The 18,655-nt window shown below is 37.9% G+C and overlaps 3 protein-coding genes across 4 annotated transcripts; 2 read left to right on the top strand and 1 right to left on the bottom strand.

The window, feature by feature from the left end:
• Window positions 1-282: 282 nt before the first annotated feature.
• Window positions 283-14,416, top strand: LOC147497685 (anthranilate phosphoribosyltransferase, chloroplastic-like). Of its 2 annotated transcripts, XM_086560045.1 has the most exons (10): window positions 283-571; window positions 650-793; window positions 860-1,021; window positions 1,121-1,204; window positions 1,977-2,165; window positions 3,139-3,229; window positions 3,673-3,732; window positions 12,446-12,564; window positions 13,993-14,127; window positions 14,223-14,416. In XM_086560045.1, exons 1-10 carry the CDS (start codon window positions 383-385, stop codon window positions 14,256-14,258), a joined length of 1,209 nt encoding a protein of 402 aa, XP_086416171.1. In that variant the 5' UTR covers window positions 283-382; the 3' UTR covers window positions 14,259-14,416. The 2 variants fall into 2 exon arrangements, with proteins under 2 accessions (XP_086416171.1, XP_086416170.1); XM_086560044.1 differs by having other exon boundaries at window positions 650-1,021.
• Window positions 8,588-9,999, bottom strand: LOC147497686 (uncharacterized). The gene is made up of 2 exons (XM_086560804.1): window positions 9,599-9,999; window positions 8,588-9,450 (listed from the first exon to the last, which is right to left on the bottom strand). Exons 1-2 carry the CDS (start codon window positions 9,997-9,999, stop codon window positions 9,321-9,323), a joined length of 531 nt encoding a protein of 176 aa, XP_086416930.1. The 3' UTR covers window positions 8,588-9,320.
• A 3,304-nt stretch (window positions 14,417-17,720) lies between the features above and the next one.
• Window positions 17,721-18,317, top strand: LOC147497684 (protein FAR1-RELATED SEQUENCE 5-like). Its single transcript, XM_086562972.1, has one exon. It carries the CDS (start codon window positions 17,721-17,723, stop codon window positions 18,315-18,317), a length of 597 nt encoding a protein of 198 aa, XP_086419098.1.
• Window positions 18,318-18,655: the final 338 nt, after the last annotated feature.

Raw genomic sequence — 18,655 nt, 5'->3', positions numbered from 1 at the left:
CTCAAACTAGATTTCCAACCATTTTATTTGTTTATTAAGTTCTCGAGATGATCTCAAAGTGTAGTGAGTCTTTGGAGAAGTCATATGAGAAATGGAATAAAGAACTGCACCAGTGAAAGAGTGTATGATTGATGGTGCTCTAGCTTTGTGGCATTAAAAATACTTTTCGAATGTGTTGTAAATTAGTTCTTTCAATAATAATAATCAAATTGCGATCTTTACCATAACAAATTACAATATACTTGCCATCATTCACGTGCGTAGCACGTGCCCTCCACTAGTATATATAATTTGAAAGTAATAAGAATAAGAATAAGAATAAGAATAAGAATAAGAAGAGTAAAGAATTGTTTTTAGAATCTGGTCAAGAAGAGAGAGTTACATGGCAGCATTCATACACTCTCTTGTTGTTCCTGTTTCTTCTTCTTATTGCTTCATTCCCAAGCCTTCTCAGAAATGTTTCGGGATTCAAACCACATCACCTATTGCTTTTCCATTTAAACAAACAGCTTTAACAGCTAAGGCTATTAGTAGTGCTCCTGGAATTTCAGTTTCTTCGTCTTTTAATAAGGTAGTAAATCTTTAACTGGATTAATACTTTTGCTTTGTATATATATATGATGATGTTTTTTTTTTTGTTCCGGTGTAGTTAATAGAATCGCTTATAAGTCGAGTGGATTTATCAGAAGAAGAGGCAGAAGATTCACTTGATTATTTACTGAATGAAGGGAACGAAGCTTTGATCAGTGCTTTTCTTGTTCTTTTAAGAGCCAAAGGAGAGACTTTTGAAGAGGTAAATTTTTTTTTTTTTTTTTGCTTTTTAGTAGAAGAGGTTTTACTTATTTGTGAAGTTGTGCAGATTGTAGGATTGGCACGTGCGATGATTAAGAAATGTAGGAAGATTGAAGGACTTGGTGATGTTGTTGATATTGTTGGGACAGGTGGTGATGGGGCAAATACTGTTAATATTTCAACTGGGGCATCTATTCTTGCTGCTGCTGCTGGTGCCAAAGTTGCAAAGGTGATGAAGATAGTCTCCCCACTACTCATTTATGACACTGGAAATTGTTTCAGAAAAAAAAAATGTTGTGATTAATGGTATGTTGTTTTTGGATTGCAGCAAGGAAACCGGTCTAGCTCTTCTGCTTGTGGAAGTGCTGATGTTTTAGAAGAATTAGGAGTTGCCATTGATTTGGAACCTGAGGTCAGTGAATCTGATATGGTTATGTAGTTCTGAATCATTGATATATACTTTTTGCTCTGTTTTTATTTTGTAGATATTTTTATCTGGTTGGTAGAATTTATGTGGTTCTCTAACAACCTGTATTTTAAGTCAGAAGCATGTTGCAAATGCTATTAATACTAGAAGAGCATTGAAGAGGCCTCATTGTAAAATATATATGTACTTGGGGTAATAAAGCATACTTGCTGGGAGACTAGTTATCCTGAACCCACCAATCAATAAATTAGTGGTTGTTGCAATAGAGCTGGTTATGAAAATATTTGTTTTCAAAACTGAAAAAGTAGGACCATCTGGTCTGCTTCATTTATTCAACTGGTCCCTGTTCACATCTAGAACTTCAATTTCATTTTAACTTGGGGGAAAAGATTGACAGGATAAATAACTAGCCAAATTGATAATATCAGTAATTTGCTTGCTTGCTTGCTTCTTATTTTATTTTTATTTTTTATTTTCTTTTGTGTCAATTACAGAGCTTACTCTTAAAGCCCTTCTCATCGTTTATTCTCATAGTGATCTATCAATTAGACTTTCTGATAATGTCTTGACACGTACTAGCAGTTCGAACATGATCGTTACTGTCAGTAGAAAACAACACATGCTTTTAGAGATTTTCTTGCATTCAATTTGGCAACTGTGTGGTATCCAATTAAAAACTTAAATGTGCCTGAATACTTGGCTTCTCAGTTTTGTTTATTTATGGTATTCTCGATTGTATTTTGTTTTTTGGTATTAGGAGGTAAAAAGGTGTGTTGAGGAAGCAGGCATTGGTTTTATGATGTCCCCCAAGTACCATCCTGCAATGAAAATTGTTGGTCCTGTCCGAAAAAAACTAAAGGTGAAGACTGTGTTCAATATCTTGGGTCCTATGCTAAATCCTGCACGGGTACCTTTTGCAGTTGTTGGCGTGTACAAGGAAGAGTTAGTAAGTTCCTACCTTGTGGATTATAGCTTCTAGTCTTTTGCTCTTTATTCTCCTTTTTTACTACATCAGTCCAACTTTTATCCGTTGAAGGTGCTGGTGCGAGCCTCTACGCACAAGCACTAGGCACACTTTTGACTGCATAGTTGACGGATACTTGAATTTTCTGGATTCTTTTTATTTACTTAGTTAATTTTTGGGTGGAAGAAATGTTCTCCATTTAGCCTTTCTGGAGAGCTTATGGCTCTAAGTAACACCAGTTTCCTTTATTTCAGTTGGTTATTGTAGTTCGATGTTATATTTGGACACATCAATTACTCATGTGTGTCATTCTTCATTTTTATTTAGACTATTTTATTTATTTATATTTGCATTGAATACATTAGACGGCTTGAATGTTGTAATAGTTTTTGAGTATTTTATGGCTGAAGATGTGTATAGGTAATATTGTAGTGGGGGTTAATTGTTTCTGTTTCTGTTTTCTGTTTCATCACTCCCAGTTTTATGTTTTCGACTGTCAGATTCGTAGAGACCTAAACCAGTGTATTCCAAGTCTAGTAATTATCCTCATTTACAGGTTAGCACACTGGTTATTAAATTTATCATGCCTACTATATCTCTATCAGTGTCGATAAATTTCTTGATACTTGTTGTAGGAGGTTGGTGCCTACATTTCAGGTTCTCAACTCCTTTGCTAATAGTTTCCACTGCCATTCCACAATCTGTTCTTCAATCTCATTTTCATGTCAAATCGTCCTTAAAACCTGTATGCCCATATTTTGACCATTTGCATGGAAAGTATGAAGTTCTATAATAATCAAAAGACCTGTTTACAGAATATTTTCCATTTCTATACTTGCTAAAATAAATGTTAGACATTGATGTGCATTAACACGATAATTTCCATATGATACACCTGTTTGGGTTCTGTTATTTTTCTTCATTGATGCTCTACTAAATTGATGTTTTTGAACAGGTGGAGAAAATGGCTAATGCACTGCAAAGATTTGGCATGAAAAGGGCTTTAGTCGTTCACTCAGAGGGTTTGGACGAGATGAGTCCCTTAGGTAAGATCTTTTTCTTATTATTACCTGAACTACGCTTTCTTAGTAGATGTTTTAGCAATCTGCTCTGCAACTCATGCCTGTAACGGAGTTTTCATAGAACTATCTGTATAACCTGTTTATTTTTCACATAATCTTTGTAGCATCCAGTAATTGTTAAACGTATAGTCTTATTTTAAAAATAAAAAATAGTAGCATAAACAATAGATTTTAATAAAAGATCATCTAGTCTGAAGTATGTTTTGTACATACCACTGTATTTTTCATTTTTTGAGTTTTTTAATCAAGTTTTTAATGGAAAGTTAAGCTACTTTCGAACTTGTTACCATATGTTTGCAGTGATGTGTTGGAATTCTTAGTAGGATGTTTTCTGTGTGGTCTTCTTGTGTGAATCAATAGGCTTGGCATGAATCTTACATCTACTCTGCGTGGTATTGTTTTTACAGGTCCAGGACTAGTCCTTGATGTCACCCCCCAGGGTATTGAGAGGTTCCCCTTTGATCCATGTAAAGTTTTTCTTCCCACATCTTTTCAATTTTTGTTCCTACAAGTAACATGATCTGTACCTATCTCTTGTATTTAGTTAAATAAATTGTGGACTCTCAATTGCATAGTCATTCATCCAGTCCAACGGAGCCATCATTATAAACCCAGTTTTCCAGTCCCTTCCAAGTCTATGTTACATGGACATGGCATATTTAAAAAGAAATCCGTGCCGGATACATATCCACGTGTCTGTGTCGGACACATCATGGACACATATTGTATGTAATTTTTGATATTTCGCTGTGTCAGACACTTTGTATCCGTGTCGGATACGGACGCACGTATCCATGTCAATGTAACTTAGCTTCCAACACTTTAGTTCATGAAAATTGACTTGGAGTTGAAATTTAATTGAATCACGTACATTTAGATTGCCTGGTGGCTCTCCAATTATAACTACATTTCACTCACCAATTTATATTAACATATTTACTTCCTTCTGATTGTACGCCATACTTCTGCATCCTTTTACGTCCATCACAAACCTTTAAATGACTCTTGACTACATTTGGAAAATTAAATGGCTAGGCACCATAATAGTTTTCATTGTCGCTTACTAAGCGACAAGATAAATGGTGGGCTTTTAGAGGGAACAGAGAAAAGGAAGTACTGCACTAGCAGGGAGATATAGAAGTTCAGCCTTACCCCTATATGGCTATGCCAGAGCCAGACATAATAGCCCTTGCACTGAAATACCATAATCATTACTACCCAGACAAATAAGAAAACTTTAATTAACAAATATGTAAGTTGCCTAGACCATGAGTATAGAAAAATAAGAAAACTTTAATATCTTATCTCTAAGATACTTACCCAATTTTTCACAATGCAGACAAGCCCAAGCTACTTTGTTTGAGTTTACAACTGTATAACTTACTTCTGATAGACGTGGATTAACTTCCATATCTCTCGGTGGAGCTTCGAATATATACACAAACCAAGTAACAAACACCATCCCCAATCTAGGGAACACAGACACTTTAAACATAGTGACCTGTTGTGTCAGACCACCTGTCTGTCACTTAGTAGTCTTGTACACTTCAAATATAATGGATGTGCTCACTAAAAACATAAGTGACTTGTGAATAAGTTTAAGATCTCATAAATAGTATCAATATTTACATAATAAGATAACATGGTTACTGTGTAAATTTCTTATTTATTTATACGATCAGTAAGTAAAATTATAATGTCGCGTCTTTAGCTAAACTATGTCCGTGCTTCCTAGAACCGTAGAACCCTATATACTCGATTCTTCGAACTGATCTCAATTTTGATTGCACTAAGCAAAATAAACAAGGGCACAAAAGGATGGGACCACATGGATTGAATGTGCCATGGCAAGCCATGGAAATCGCCAAGTCTGTGTGCATTAAAAAGTTTCAACTCTATTATTATTGATCCTTGCTAAACTATGCACCATGGCTATCGGTCTATCGTCATTTCCAAAAAACTCATGCATGGAAAGCATTTGATACAAGATCGCAACAATATAGACCGTTATATCCACCAAGTACAAGAGGGTTGAAACAAGGTGGACCCTCGTTACCTTTCTTATTTCCGATGGTAATCAAGTTGCGAAGTTGGAATGGAAAAATAGAGAAAAGAAAATAGTTTAGGGTAAAAAAGTGTCTTTCTTGTACACACCACGTCACCACCTACTTATTTATAGAGGTATAGGCACATGCTGTGCATATGCAAACTTAATAAATGGAAAATACATAATAGGCAATAGACTGCTTATACTCCCCTGCAAGCTGGTGCGTGGATATCAGACATGCCCAGCTTGGACATAGAAGATGAAAACACATTGCGGCTAACTGCTTTGGTGAACACATCAGCGAGTTGTTCAGAAGTAGGAACAAACGGAGTGCAGATCAGACCCGATAACAATTTCTCACGGATAAATTGTCTATCGACTTCAACATGCTTGGTGCGGTCGTGCTGAACTGGATTGGCAGCAATACTGATAGCTGATTTGTTGTCACAATATAGAGAAAGAGGTAAAGAGACAGACAAAAAAATCAGAGAGCAGCTTCCTCAACCACATAAACTCACAGACCCCATGAGCCATGGCACGAAATTCAGCCTCAGCAGTAGAGCGAGAAACCACCGACTGTTTTTTACTCTTCCACGTGACAAGATTACCACCAACCATAGCACATATCCAGAAGTGGAGTGACGGTCAGACACAGAACCAGCATAATCGGCATCAGTCCATGCCTCAATGCGAAGGTATGCGAAGGTGGCCATTGGACTGAAAGAAGAGCCCACGACCTGGAGTTCCTTTTAAATACCGAAGGATATGAGTAATTGCAACCAGGTGAGGCGTACGAGGTAAGTGCATAAACTGACTAACAACAGTTACCGCATAAGCAATATCAGGACAAGTCATGGAGAGACAAATCAGCTTGCCCACAAGACGTTGATACTGGTTGACATCAGGTAAGAGCTCCCCTTCAGAATCGCCTAGATGGTGATTTTGCTCAATTGGAGTCTCAGCAGGCTTGGCACCTAACTGGCTGGTAGTGGTAAGTAAGTCAAGAACATATTTACGTTGAGAGATAAATATACGACTATCAGAACGAGCAACTTCTATACCCAAGAAGAACCGAAGAGGACCTAAGTCTTTTATGTCGAATTGCTGACTGAGATAATCCTTAAGACTTTGGATACCTGAAGCGTCATCACCAGTAATAACAATATCATCTACATGCACAATTAGAGAAACTGAGCCACCTTGAGTATGGCGAAGAAAGAGAGTATGATCTGCTCGACTCCAAACATAACCAAAAGCCACCATGGCATTACCAAACCGATCAGACCAAGCACGAGGAGATTGCCTAAGCCCATATAATGACCGTTTAAGGCGACATACCATACCATCAGAATGAGTGGAGCGGAAGCCAGGAGGAGTTCTCATGTATACCTCCTCTTTTAAATCGCCATTTAGGAATGCGTTCTTAATATGTAAATGAAACTTAGGCCAAGATTTATTAGCGGCAATGGAGATAAGTACACAAATAGTATCAATTTTTGCTACAGGTGCAAAAGTTTCCTGATAATCAACCCTACGTGTTTGAGCATAGCCTTTAGCAACCAACCGTGCCTTGTATTTGTTGATAGATCCATCAGGATTCTGTTTCACTGTAAAAAGCCAGCGGCAATCAACCGCTTTCCTATCTAGAGGTAAAGACACCAACTCCCAAGTCTGATTTTTTTCAAGTGCCTGCAACTCCTCATTCATTGCATCCCGCCATTGAGGGTGAGACAAAGCATCTGAAACACTTGTTGGTACAGTAAAAGAGTCCAAAGAGGCAAGAAATGCATGATACGAAGGAGATAATGCATGATAAGAAACATAGTTGGAGATGGGATATGTACACTTACGACGTTCCTTGCGTATAGCAATAGGACGATCATTCAAGTCCGGCATAGGATCAGGCATGGAAGTGACTTGGCAATCTGAACGGGATGTGGTACACTTACGATGTTCCTTACGTAGAGCAATAGGATGCGCAACGACAACAGGTGTAGGATCTGGTGCTGGAGTGACTTGGCATTCAGTAGGGGGATGCAGACTTCAATTTTTCTAGATCTGGTGCCGAAATGACTTGGCAGTATGGAGGGGACGTGGTCTTCAATTTTTTCTTGCGGTGAGCATAGACCTTTAGTGGTGGGCCATCATTGGAGACGAAAGTGGGAGCAGATTCAGTATCTGGAGAATCCTCACACATAACAGGTAGTGGAATGGATGCAACAGGAAAAAGAGGCGGATCATAAACCATAGAGTTAAACCACTCCCCCTGAGACTCAACCGCTCCCTGAAAATAGGCCTCGTGCTAAAAAAAAGTGACATCCATAGAGACCAAAAAACGGCGGCTGGGTGGGTGATAACACCTATAACCTTTTTGAGAGTGGGCATATCCCAAAAACACACATTTCAACGACCGTGGATCAAGTTTGGTACGATCCCGACTCATATTTTGAACAAAACATACACACCCGAAGACCTTGGGTGGAATTAGAAAAAGTGGAGAAGTAGGATAGAGAAGAATGTGGTGTTTTGAACTGTAAGAGGCGAGAAGGTGTGTGATTGATCATTTGCATAGCTGTAAAAACAGCATCATCCCAAAAAGTCTTAGGGACATTCATCCCAATCGATATGGCTCTAGCCAAATCGAGGATATGGCGATTTTTCCTCTCAGCTCACCCATTTTGTTGAGGTGTCTTTACACAAGAAAACTGATGCAGAATACCTAACTCGTCACACAATTCTTTAACACCACCATAAGTATATTCACCTCCTTGATCAGATCTGATTGTTTTAATTGTCTTCTCGAACTGGGTCTGAACTATCACTATAAACTTTTGAAAGATGGAATACATATCATCTTTAGTTTTCATCAAGTACACCCAAGTCACACGAGTGCAATCATCAATAAATAAAACAAAATAGCGAAAGCCCAAAGTTGAGGGGACAGGGAAAGGACCCCAGACATCAGAGTGCACAAGGTCAAAAGGAGAATTTGCAATTTTATTAATACTTGGTGGATATACAACCCTAGTATGCTTAGAAAGCTGACACACTTCACAACTCAACTCTGAGAAGGACACTTGCTGAAATAATGACGGAACAAGATACCTAAGATAACTAAACGAAACATGACCTAGGCAGATATGCCATCGTATCAACTGTTTTTTATTCTCACTAGGCACTAAACTTTGAGAAGAACATGCATGGACAAGAGACTGTGGTAAATCCAACAAGTATAAACCTCCTTCTTCACGTCCACTGCCAATCACTTTCTGTGTCACCAGATCCTGAAAACACAATGAGATGGATAAAAAGTTATGCGACAGTTTAATGTTCTTGTAATATTGTTTACGGAAATTAGATTTGTAGTTAATTTAGGAACGTGGAGCACATCAGTAAGTGGTAGGGAAGGGGTAAGAGGAATTTGCCCCTTCCCTGCAATAGAGGATTGAGAACCATCTGCAAGGCGCACTTTATCTAGGCCAGATAAGACCCCATAAGACCGAAAGAAAGATGCCATATCAGTCATACTGTCAGACACACCGGAATCGATAATCCAAACTGGAGACCTTGAGGTCGACACATTGCAGATGCAAATGTACCTATTTGAGCAAATGTTGAAGTTGATGTAGGAGCTGCATTATCCATTTGAGAAAAAAACTTTCGAAACTTCTCAATGTCCTCCAGTGTAATTGCAACAGGAGAAGTGGTGTCAGATTAAGAGATGGCATGGGCTGAAGACCGAGGCTAAGAAGAACGCTGCTGACCAGAATTAGGTGGGAGAGCAGGTTGTCCATGAAGAATCCAACATGTGGCCTTCATGTGATTCCACTTGTTGCAATGTTCACACCGAGGTCGACCACCTTTTTGTGAAGTACCAGAAGAGTTCTTACGATTTGGAATATGGAGCAAAGGTGGAGAAGGTGCACCAGATGACCCATGTGATTGGCGTACAGATTGTGAGACTATGGCTGACTTATCAGCAGTAGAAACAAGAGGGGGTAGACAAGATCATCTACTCTCATCAGACAGTACAAATGAGTAGGCTTCATTCAGATTTGGAAACGGTTCCCGATTAAGGATATGAATCCGAGCATACTCAAATTCTAAATTTAACCCCATTAAAAACTGAAACACTCTGCTTGTCAATGAACATCACATAAAGTCGTGCATCTTCAATATTTTTCCAAAGAAGAAACGATTCATAATGATTCATTTCTTCCCAAATAGCACGCAATTTGGCATAATATTCAGAAAGAGACAGATCACCCTATTTGAGGTCGGTGATTTATGTACCAAGTTGAAAACTTCTAGCATTATTCTGGCGTTGTGAATAGGTGTTGTGGACTGAATCCCATATTTCTTTGGCTGTCCGCATGAACATATATCCCACTGCAATATTCGGTTGCATGGAATGAACAAGCCACGACATCACAAGTGAGTTCTCAGAAAACCACTTGGGATAGGATTTGTCAGAAGAAGTGGGTTCTTTTGGATCTCCTGTCAGATATCCATATTTACCTCGGCCGACAATATACATCCTGGCAGACTGCGCCCATATCAGAAAATTCTTGCCATCAAGTCTTACTGTGGTGATTTGGAGACTAGGATTATCTATCGAGATTGCATTGTACACACCAGTTTCAGATGTGGGAGGGGGAGAAGTTGTCTGCTCATCGTTCTTGGCCATATTGAATAGGCAATTAAATCACAAATCACGTAAAAAAAAGTATTTGATGACAAGAGTGGATGATTGACTCTATATTAGATCATCATCATAGGAATATATTGGTGGGAAAAGAAAATAAACAAAAAAAAGGAGTGTTGATTGCCTTTTACATGTGGCTAATCAGCCTCCTAGAAAGATTCCAGCAGCCAAGGCTGACTGGTGGTGCTGAAATGGAGAGGGAGGTATGGTGGGTTTGGGTTGTGGAGGCTCCCATACCAAATGGAAAAACAGAGAAAAGAAAATAGTTTAGGGTAAAAAAGTGTGTCTTTCTTGTACACACCACCTACTTATTTATAGAGGTATAGGCACATGCCATGCACATGCAAACTTAATAAATGGAAAATACATAATAGGCAATAGACTACTTATAGTGGGATGACGGTCTCTTGGTAGAGAAAGAACTATTGATAGGCTCATAGTGTCTAGTAGGGAGGGTGATTTCCATCTAACATTTGCTGTTTCCAAATCACCCAACAGTTTCCACCAGTGCCACTGGGAGAATAAAAATGCTCTAAAAAATCTTCTTGCTTGTTTGAGTTGATTTGATATGCAGATTGATAGTTAACTTGACAAAGTCGAAGATTTATGAAGTGGGGGAGCTGGATAATATAGAAGTAATTGCCAATGGGTTGGGATGTGGTAAGCTTTCCATTTGGAGCTAAAAGCATTCAAATCCATTTCGAAGAAGCTATTCAGGTCACATCTAATCTATAGTGTGTGTGTGTTTTCCGAATAGTTTGGGCCTTTGGGGGATAACTTTGTTTGGTTACGTAGACGAACTTTTCCTTCCCAAGAGACAGGTTTGGGTTGCAAGTACTTGTTGTTAATTACAAGAAAGTATTAATTACAAAAAGGCGATGGAGGTATCCAGAAGACGAGGCCTTAAGTTGGTTGTGATGGCTTAATATGGGGGAACGTGTATGTAAGTGGTACTTTATGGAGCCTAAGATCCCGTATTGGATTACTGTTTGGGGTATGCTCATAAATAATTTTTAAACTGGGGCCAGTTGTTCCATTTCTTTTTGGGAGCATATATGGGTGTGCAGGACCTTGCTCAAGGAATAATTTTGGTTCAACTCTAATTAAAGAGCAAAGGTTGTAGCTTATTTGGAGAGAGGATTATGCTATTATGTAATTTGGGGGTTTTTACCCTTATTTCGAGTCCCAATTGGTTTCCTTATTTTAAGGGATGATTAGATTAGGTTAATTTCGGTTTTGAGATTATTTAGTTTAGGCGAATTTTGGGTTTCAAATGAATGTAGAGAGTTATGCTGAAATTAGGGTTGTGATTAGTTTAGATTTTTTTCCCCATTATTTAAGGAGTTCTAGGCCTTTAACCAAATCAGAGTTTGATTGAATTGAATATTGATTTTAGCGGAGAATTTGTGGAGTTTACATTTTATGTGATTGCGATTGCATTAAATGATAATCAGAGAAAGGTTTCAAAGGCTAGTACGCCCTTGAAAGCCTTTTAATGCTTCTGCAATTTAATGCATTTGCAGTTGATCAAATTTTAGTGTCATTTCCTCCTTTGCATCATTGCTTCTTGTTAAGTTCAGAAAATCTCTGATCCTAGCTTCAAGGGGGTGAAATTTCAAGATTTCATGTGTAAGTGGGATATGCGTGTCCTTTGAGAGAATCTAATATATATGGGGTTTCCTCTGTATGGAGGCGGAGTAGTTCTTGCTACGGTGGCCTATCAAGTTGTAATCTCTTTGTAGATTTGTGAACAAAATTCTATGTTATAGTATAATAACAGTAAGTTTGCTATTATCAACAAAAATCTATGCGGAGGAAATTGACTGTTATCAACAAAAATAAAAATAAAAGTAGTAGTGGTAATGATATAATTACAGTAATAATAATAATAGTACTAATTGTTAGAGTTCTAGCCGAGACATTATATAGGTTGGGCACTTTGCCTCCCCATATTGTAAACGCTCTATGAGGTTTCATACTTGTCTTAAGCAATTAAATTGGATGAGTTACAATGCTATGGTCATATATAGAGTTCTAAGCCGAGACACTTACATATTGTAAACCGCTATTTTTCATATATAAATAATTAAGCCAGACTCTCTTTTCTCTCAAAAAATTTCTCTCATTAGCTATACTAAAATTTTACTCTTATATTAGTAATAATGGTATTTTTTATTTAGGCAAAACGTATTATATCAACCAACCACAGTATTGGGAATATCCATTTTAAGCTTTTAATGTACACTTTCATTTTCTTACAAATTTGAAATCCTTCTGAAAAATCATTTGTCTGAACCTCTTTATGGTGTTCCTTAGATCAGTGCCAAGTACTTGTTTTCAATGGAGGAATGAGATTTGTGTGCTGTTAATTGTAATTGTTATTAATTTGGATGATAATTCTAACTCAGCGACATCGTGTGCTGTATAGTGGAGTTTGGTATTCCTCGCTGTACTCTTGAAAGCTTGCGAGGGGGAGGTCCAGAGTTCAATGCTGAGGTACTAAAGCGTGTTCTCTCCGGCGAGAAAGGATCTATAGCAGATTCACTTGTAAGTGTGTTTTCTTTCTTGTTCTGTCTGAGATCTATTACTTTCTAATTCTATAGTATATACTTAATTTTTGGATAGATACAACATTTGGTCAATGGCCCGTCCCCCGTCATTACTACCAACTTACCAAGGGAGGAAATTAGAAATGAATCTTGTATCGTTTAGATTATTGAAAGATTCTTTTTCTCTCTTATAATATTTATTCTTAATTTTGTTAACTTTTATTTTCTTAAAGTTTTCAGAAGGCCTGAAAGTGTTTCTTTTGAATACATTAATTTTTTTTTGTTTTAAACCAAATTTTTATGAGGCCAACTCTAAAGACAGTCATTGTCTCATTGAGTATAGCCAATTTGTTGCAAGTTTGACACTACATATATATGGTTTGACACTAAACCCAAGTAACTTGTCCACTTTGCAGTCAACTCTTCTTTACCATGTAAAAACTTAATGTGCATTTTGCACTTAGATTGAAGCATAACATGGTGGAACTTTGCCTAATTCGTGGTCTCTCAGATTCTCAAAAATGTTCACTAAGTGAGTGTGGTAGCTTCTATGCTGTCAAAGTAAAGGGAGGTGGTGGTGTTAACATGTATTTTGACTCATATTTTTTTTAATGTTTTACAGTAACATAAAACATGTCTACATCTCAGGAAATACATTTCTTTCAGCTTTTTTTGCTCTTATGAGTATTTTCACAATAGTGTGATACATCATATTTTCTAAACCTGTAAACACCAAAAGTGTTGGAGTGTCGTACAAGTACTGAAAAATGCGTACAGCCGTTGGGAGTGAAGGGAGAGAAGGCTTACTTCTAGGATAGAAGGTCGAGAGTTTGATTGAAGTTTGGGCTTCTTTGAAAGTTGTGTTCTGTTGGGCTTTTATTTTCTGAAGTTACATTTAGTTTTAAACTATGTTACATGGACAAGCCATGTTTAAAAAATAATCTGCGTCGGACACATATCCACGTGTCCGTGTCGGACTCATATTGGATGCATGTTGTATGTGATATACCTCAATTTTTGATATTTCGTCGTGTCAAACACTTTGTATCCGTGTCGGAGTCGAACACACATCCGTGTCAATGTAACTTAGGTTTTAAACGTCTTTCCCACTTTACAAAGGTGTCTGCCTGGGCAGCGCCACTGCTGCTGGGCAGGTCATGGGTGGATTTTGAAGCAGTCGAAAACCTACCCATGTGGCTCCCAGACGGCACCTTTTGGCAGTATGTGGTAGCTGTCTTCCATTTGATAAATATTCAGGGCTTTCATCATGACTCTGGCAAATCGTAATTAAAGCGATTTTGGCTTTATATATTTTTCTGTATACACAACCATGTTATTCCAAGTAACTGCTTACCTCATAAAAATGACTTCATTATATGATTTTGTATGACTAAAGAGTTTATTGTAATATCTGAACAATCAATAGGTCCTAAATGCGGCAGCAGCTCTCTTAGTCTGTGGGCGTGTAAGCAATCTAGCTGAAGGAGTACAAGTCGCTCGAGACACACATTTATCTGGAAAAGCTCTTCAGACACTAGAATCTTGGATAACTATATCAAATGTAAGTGAACCTTGCTAATGACCTGTTATGCTCCCCTAGTACGTGTTGCACGAGTGAAGATATTTGACCTACTTTTCATCTTTTATCCATTACAGAAAGAGAAGGATGAAGTGATGATCAGTCTCTCTTGAGCTCCAACTGAAAATGTCATGGCAAATTTTGACTTCTTGGTTATTTACGCTTCCATATGGCAAAGTGAGATAGGAATGTATTTAAACGTTTATTTTTCTTCATGGTGATTTTCACCATGAATATTTGTGAATGGCGAAAGTAATAAAATTAGGCTAAATCTAGGGTGCGCAGGGTGTATGGGTGCGCTAGATTTATGGCTGGTGACCGGGCGAGTAAGTTTTAGTGAAAGGAACAGTAAAGGGTAAAAACGAAGTTTCCACATAAAAGGGTAGAAAATGTAAAAACCAATAAACAGAATACTCTTTCCGCTACTCTCACCAAGATCACTCGAGTATGCTTTCAACGGTCTAATTAGACCGTCCACAGAACACTCCCACGACCCAACCATGCCGTTTGCAGTATTTCGTCTAAACGACCTCTCTAGATTGGTGAGTATGCTTTCAACGAGTTCACTAGACCATCCAACTCTACATCAAACGACTCCACAATGCCATTGGGTCCAAAACACATTGGAATTTTGTAAGTTTCATCCTATCCAAATTCTAAACATACATACATCCAAACCAAACAAATTTTACCAATACAGACATCTTATTCAAGAAAAAAAATTGAATTAAAAACCAAATTAGCATAACCACATCGAATTTGGTCAGTTCCAAACGACCCATTCACATCAAATTGGAAAACAATTTGGACTTAGTCGATAACATATACTATTGGTATTTTGGATCCATCATTAGTGTGTTCGTCTGTCAATATTAGACTGAGAATATTCAATGCTATAAATTGTGATTGTCTTGCTTGTAATGCAGTATCTCAACTATTTGTAATTAAGTGTCGAGCTCTACACCATCTGCGCATCAGTTTTGGAACCATATGGATTGTATTCCGTTTGGCGTACATTTTGACTGTTGCGACGAGACCCATTGTTCATAGGTCAATGGCAAACTAGTAATAATATATATCAACAAAAAATGAAAGGTGCCCATAGCAAGTACCATAATTCAATTCTAATCTAAGAAGAAAAGTTATGGGCTTAATTGAAGGTCATCATTATTAACCGAGTAACAAAACAAGTCAACAAGTAATAGAGTTATCTCTCAAAACAAGTCAACAACAACAACATAACCGCATTATGGGTTATGGTGCGCAACTAAACTTTTTCTCTCACTAAAATCCGTTCAATTAGAGAACTCTTGCCTCCATTTCTTTACTCTCATAGTGTACTTTGATCTTCCATAATTCTAAATATGAGGTTAGTTGATTTCTCTTTTGGCTCCTTCTCTTTTTCATGTCAAAGTAAAATTTCTCAATTGAATGGTGTGATTTGCACAATTTGAACTGTAAATCACACACATTTGCTCTTTTGTTGATTTAAAAATTGATGCGCAGTAGTTAGACAGGTATATCATGTTGAGCTTTTCTCCAATGTTAAATGAACTTGACATTGAATTTTTCCAAAGTGGCATATGGTTTGAGCACCATAGTTGTTTGTTTATGACCATTTTATTGTTCAAGCATTTATGTTTTTTTGTTTTTCTATTACCACTGTGATTACTTAGTAGAGTATGAAATCGAGTGAATATGCGTTAAAAGTGCACTTGTTTCATGTAGCGATCCGATGGTGAATCACATTTCTGACGATGAAGAAGATTGGCTTCGCAATGCATGTTTTGATAGTTTTACGTATGAGGATAGGAATTTTGTGGATGTGACATCTATGGGGAGATCTATAGAGGATGGTGGAAATGTTGAAATTCATGAGAACAGTGATGGAGACAGTGACGGGTGTGAGGCTAGTAGAGTTTTCGAAGAAGACAAAGCAACATTCTATTCTATGCAGTTCAAGACCACTGAGGAGGCTTTCACAATTTACAATCAATATGTGAAGTTAGTCGGTTTCAGTGTTCGTAAAGATACTTATAGAATGCGTACAAATGGTGTTCGTGTTAAGCGGAGATTTCTATGCTCAGCTATTGGTGAACGAAATCTAAAGAGTGTCACACCCAGAAAATGCGACATCGAATCCAAAGAGTCGAAGCCCATCACTAGGTTTAAATGTAAAACCCGCTTTGAAGTTGGTTATGATTTTGAATCAAATTTGTGGGTTGTGAATGATTTTATTGGGGAACACACACATCCACTTGTACCGGATCTGAGCTCGATGTTCTTAAGATCGCATAGAAATGTAAATGAAGAAGATTTGAAATTTGTTATGAGCCTAGTTGATAGGGCTGTTCACTAAAACCGGAAAACCAAAAAACCAAACCGAACCGCTCCGAACCGGCCGGTTCCAATGGTTTATTCACAGTTCGGTTCGGTTAACGGTTTTTATTTTGTAAACCGAATCATTTCGGCCCGATTTTCAGTTTATGCTCTCGGTCAACCGTTTAAACCGAACCGAACCGGCTATATACAGCACACCCCAAGAGTTAGTATTGAAGTTTGACCGCACTTATGAAAAGTCCAGCCCAACAGCTCATGAAATGTGGTAAAAGGGTAACTCTATTTATTAAGAGTTTTGTTTATATATGGTGTTCTCTTGCCCATATGGGACTAAATTTGTCTCAGCAAGTACTCCTCTACCTGGTCCACCATAACTTCATTTTCTTTTAGTCCCACATCACCTAAAATTACAAGAAAATTGTTAGGAGAAGTCTTTAAAGAGCTTGGACTTAACTAAAAAAATATTGGACCATGTACTTGGGCTTTTCAATATGTATGAAGGCTTTCAGTGTATGGGCTTGGTGCAAATCAGGCTTAAATAAGAATTTTTAGAAAAGGGGCTTAAGCGCCGGTTTTAAACCGAACCGAACCGAATTTACGGTTCGGTCTATACCCGGTTTTTATGATCCATCGGTTTGCTATCGGTTCTGTTTTTTAGGAACCGAGTACTACCGGTTCGGCTTAAGATTTTACCTAAAACCGGACCGAACCGAACTGTGGACACCCCTACTAGTTGATGTTGGTGTTCGTAAATGCAAGGTGATGGATGTTTTGGCACATAGGACTGGAGGTTTCTCAAGTGTTGGTTTTTTGAAGAAAGACTTGTATAATCAAATGGGGCTTGATAGGAGAAATTGTTGTATTGGTGGTGACGCCAACACACTGCTGCCTTTTATGGATAACAAGGTGAAGGAAGATCCCTTATTTAATTACAAGTATAACTTAAATGTGGGTGGGCAGCTGGTTAGAGTGTTTTGGGCAGATTCCACCTCATGTGCGGACTACAGTTGCTTTGGAGATGTATTGTTGTTTGATTCAACATACATGAGCAACTAGTACATGATGCTGATTGTTGTGTTTGCTGGAGTGAACAACCATCGACAAACAATAGTGTTTGGTTTTGTATTGTTGACAAGTGAGTGTGTGGAGTCTTACGAATGGGTATTGAAATCTTTTGTTGGCGCGATGTATGTCAAACACCCTAAGTCAATAATCACTGATGGTGACTTGGCGATATGCGAGCTGAGGTTGTGAGATCTACTCTCCCAAATTTGAAACACTGCTTATGCTCTTGGCACATTATGAAAAATTGCCTCAACAATATCAACATCATTGGATTTTCAAAAGATTTCTCCGCTATTATGTTTATGAAGTGCTTGTCCAATGAGTTCGAAGAAAGGTGGGAAATGCTCGTTAAGAAATTCCAAGTCAGTAATAGGAAATGGGTGAATCTGATATACCAGAAAAAAGAGATGTGGGCAGAAGCATATCTCCATGGTGAGTTCTTTGCCGGTTGCAGAACTACCCAACATTGTGAGAGTATAAACTCTGTAATCCGGCTTCATGTGAAAGCTAGAATGCAGTTGTTTAAGCTGTTTGGAAAAATGGAAGTGATAGTTGCAAATATCCAACATCAAGAGCACGAGGAAGAGGTAACGACAACAGTAACCAAACTAGTCATTCATACCTACTTGAACGAATATGCAAATCAGGCTGCATCTATCTATGCTCGGGCTGCTTTTGGTTGTTTTAAGAACCAATTAAAGGAGGGAGTGTTGTACACTACAGACGGTAAAAAAATGTGGGTGAAAATATTCATTCGTACACCATGAGTCGCTATTTGAACAGGCAGAAAAAGTCAACTGTGAGATACAATGTTGTATTGCAGGACGCTAGCTATTCGTGTGAACTATTTGAGTCGTGTGGATTTCTATGTAGACATATCATTTCAGTTTATAAACATGAGGACATTCGTGTGATACCTTAGAGCTGCTTTTTAAAGAAATGGACACAGGTTGTTAAATTGGTTGTTCCATTAGGCGATCCCAACTTTTATGACCGAGCGGCCTCTGTTATACGTTTCAGTGAGCTTACAACCAAATGTAATGAGATATGTTCATGGGCCTCCCAAATAGCCAAAAGCATAGAAGCTTTCAAAGTTTTTTCAGGT

Source organism: Coptis chinensis, chromosome 5 (assembly GCF_015680905.1).
Source record: "Coptis chinensis isolate HL-2020 chromosome 5, ASM1568090v1, whole genome shotgun sequence".
Taxonomy (NCBI): Eukaryota; Viridiplantae; Streptophyta; class Magnoliopsida; order Ranunculales; family Ranunculaceae; genus Coptis; species Coptis chinensis.
The sequence above is the reverse complement of the archived record's forward strand: the minus strand, read 5'-3'. Positions and strand labels throughout refer to the sequence as shown.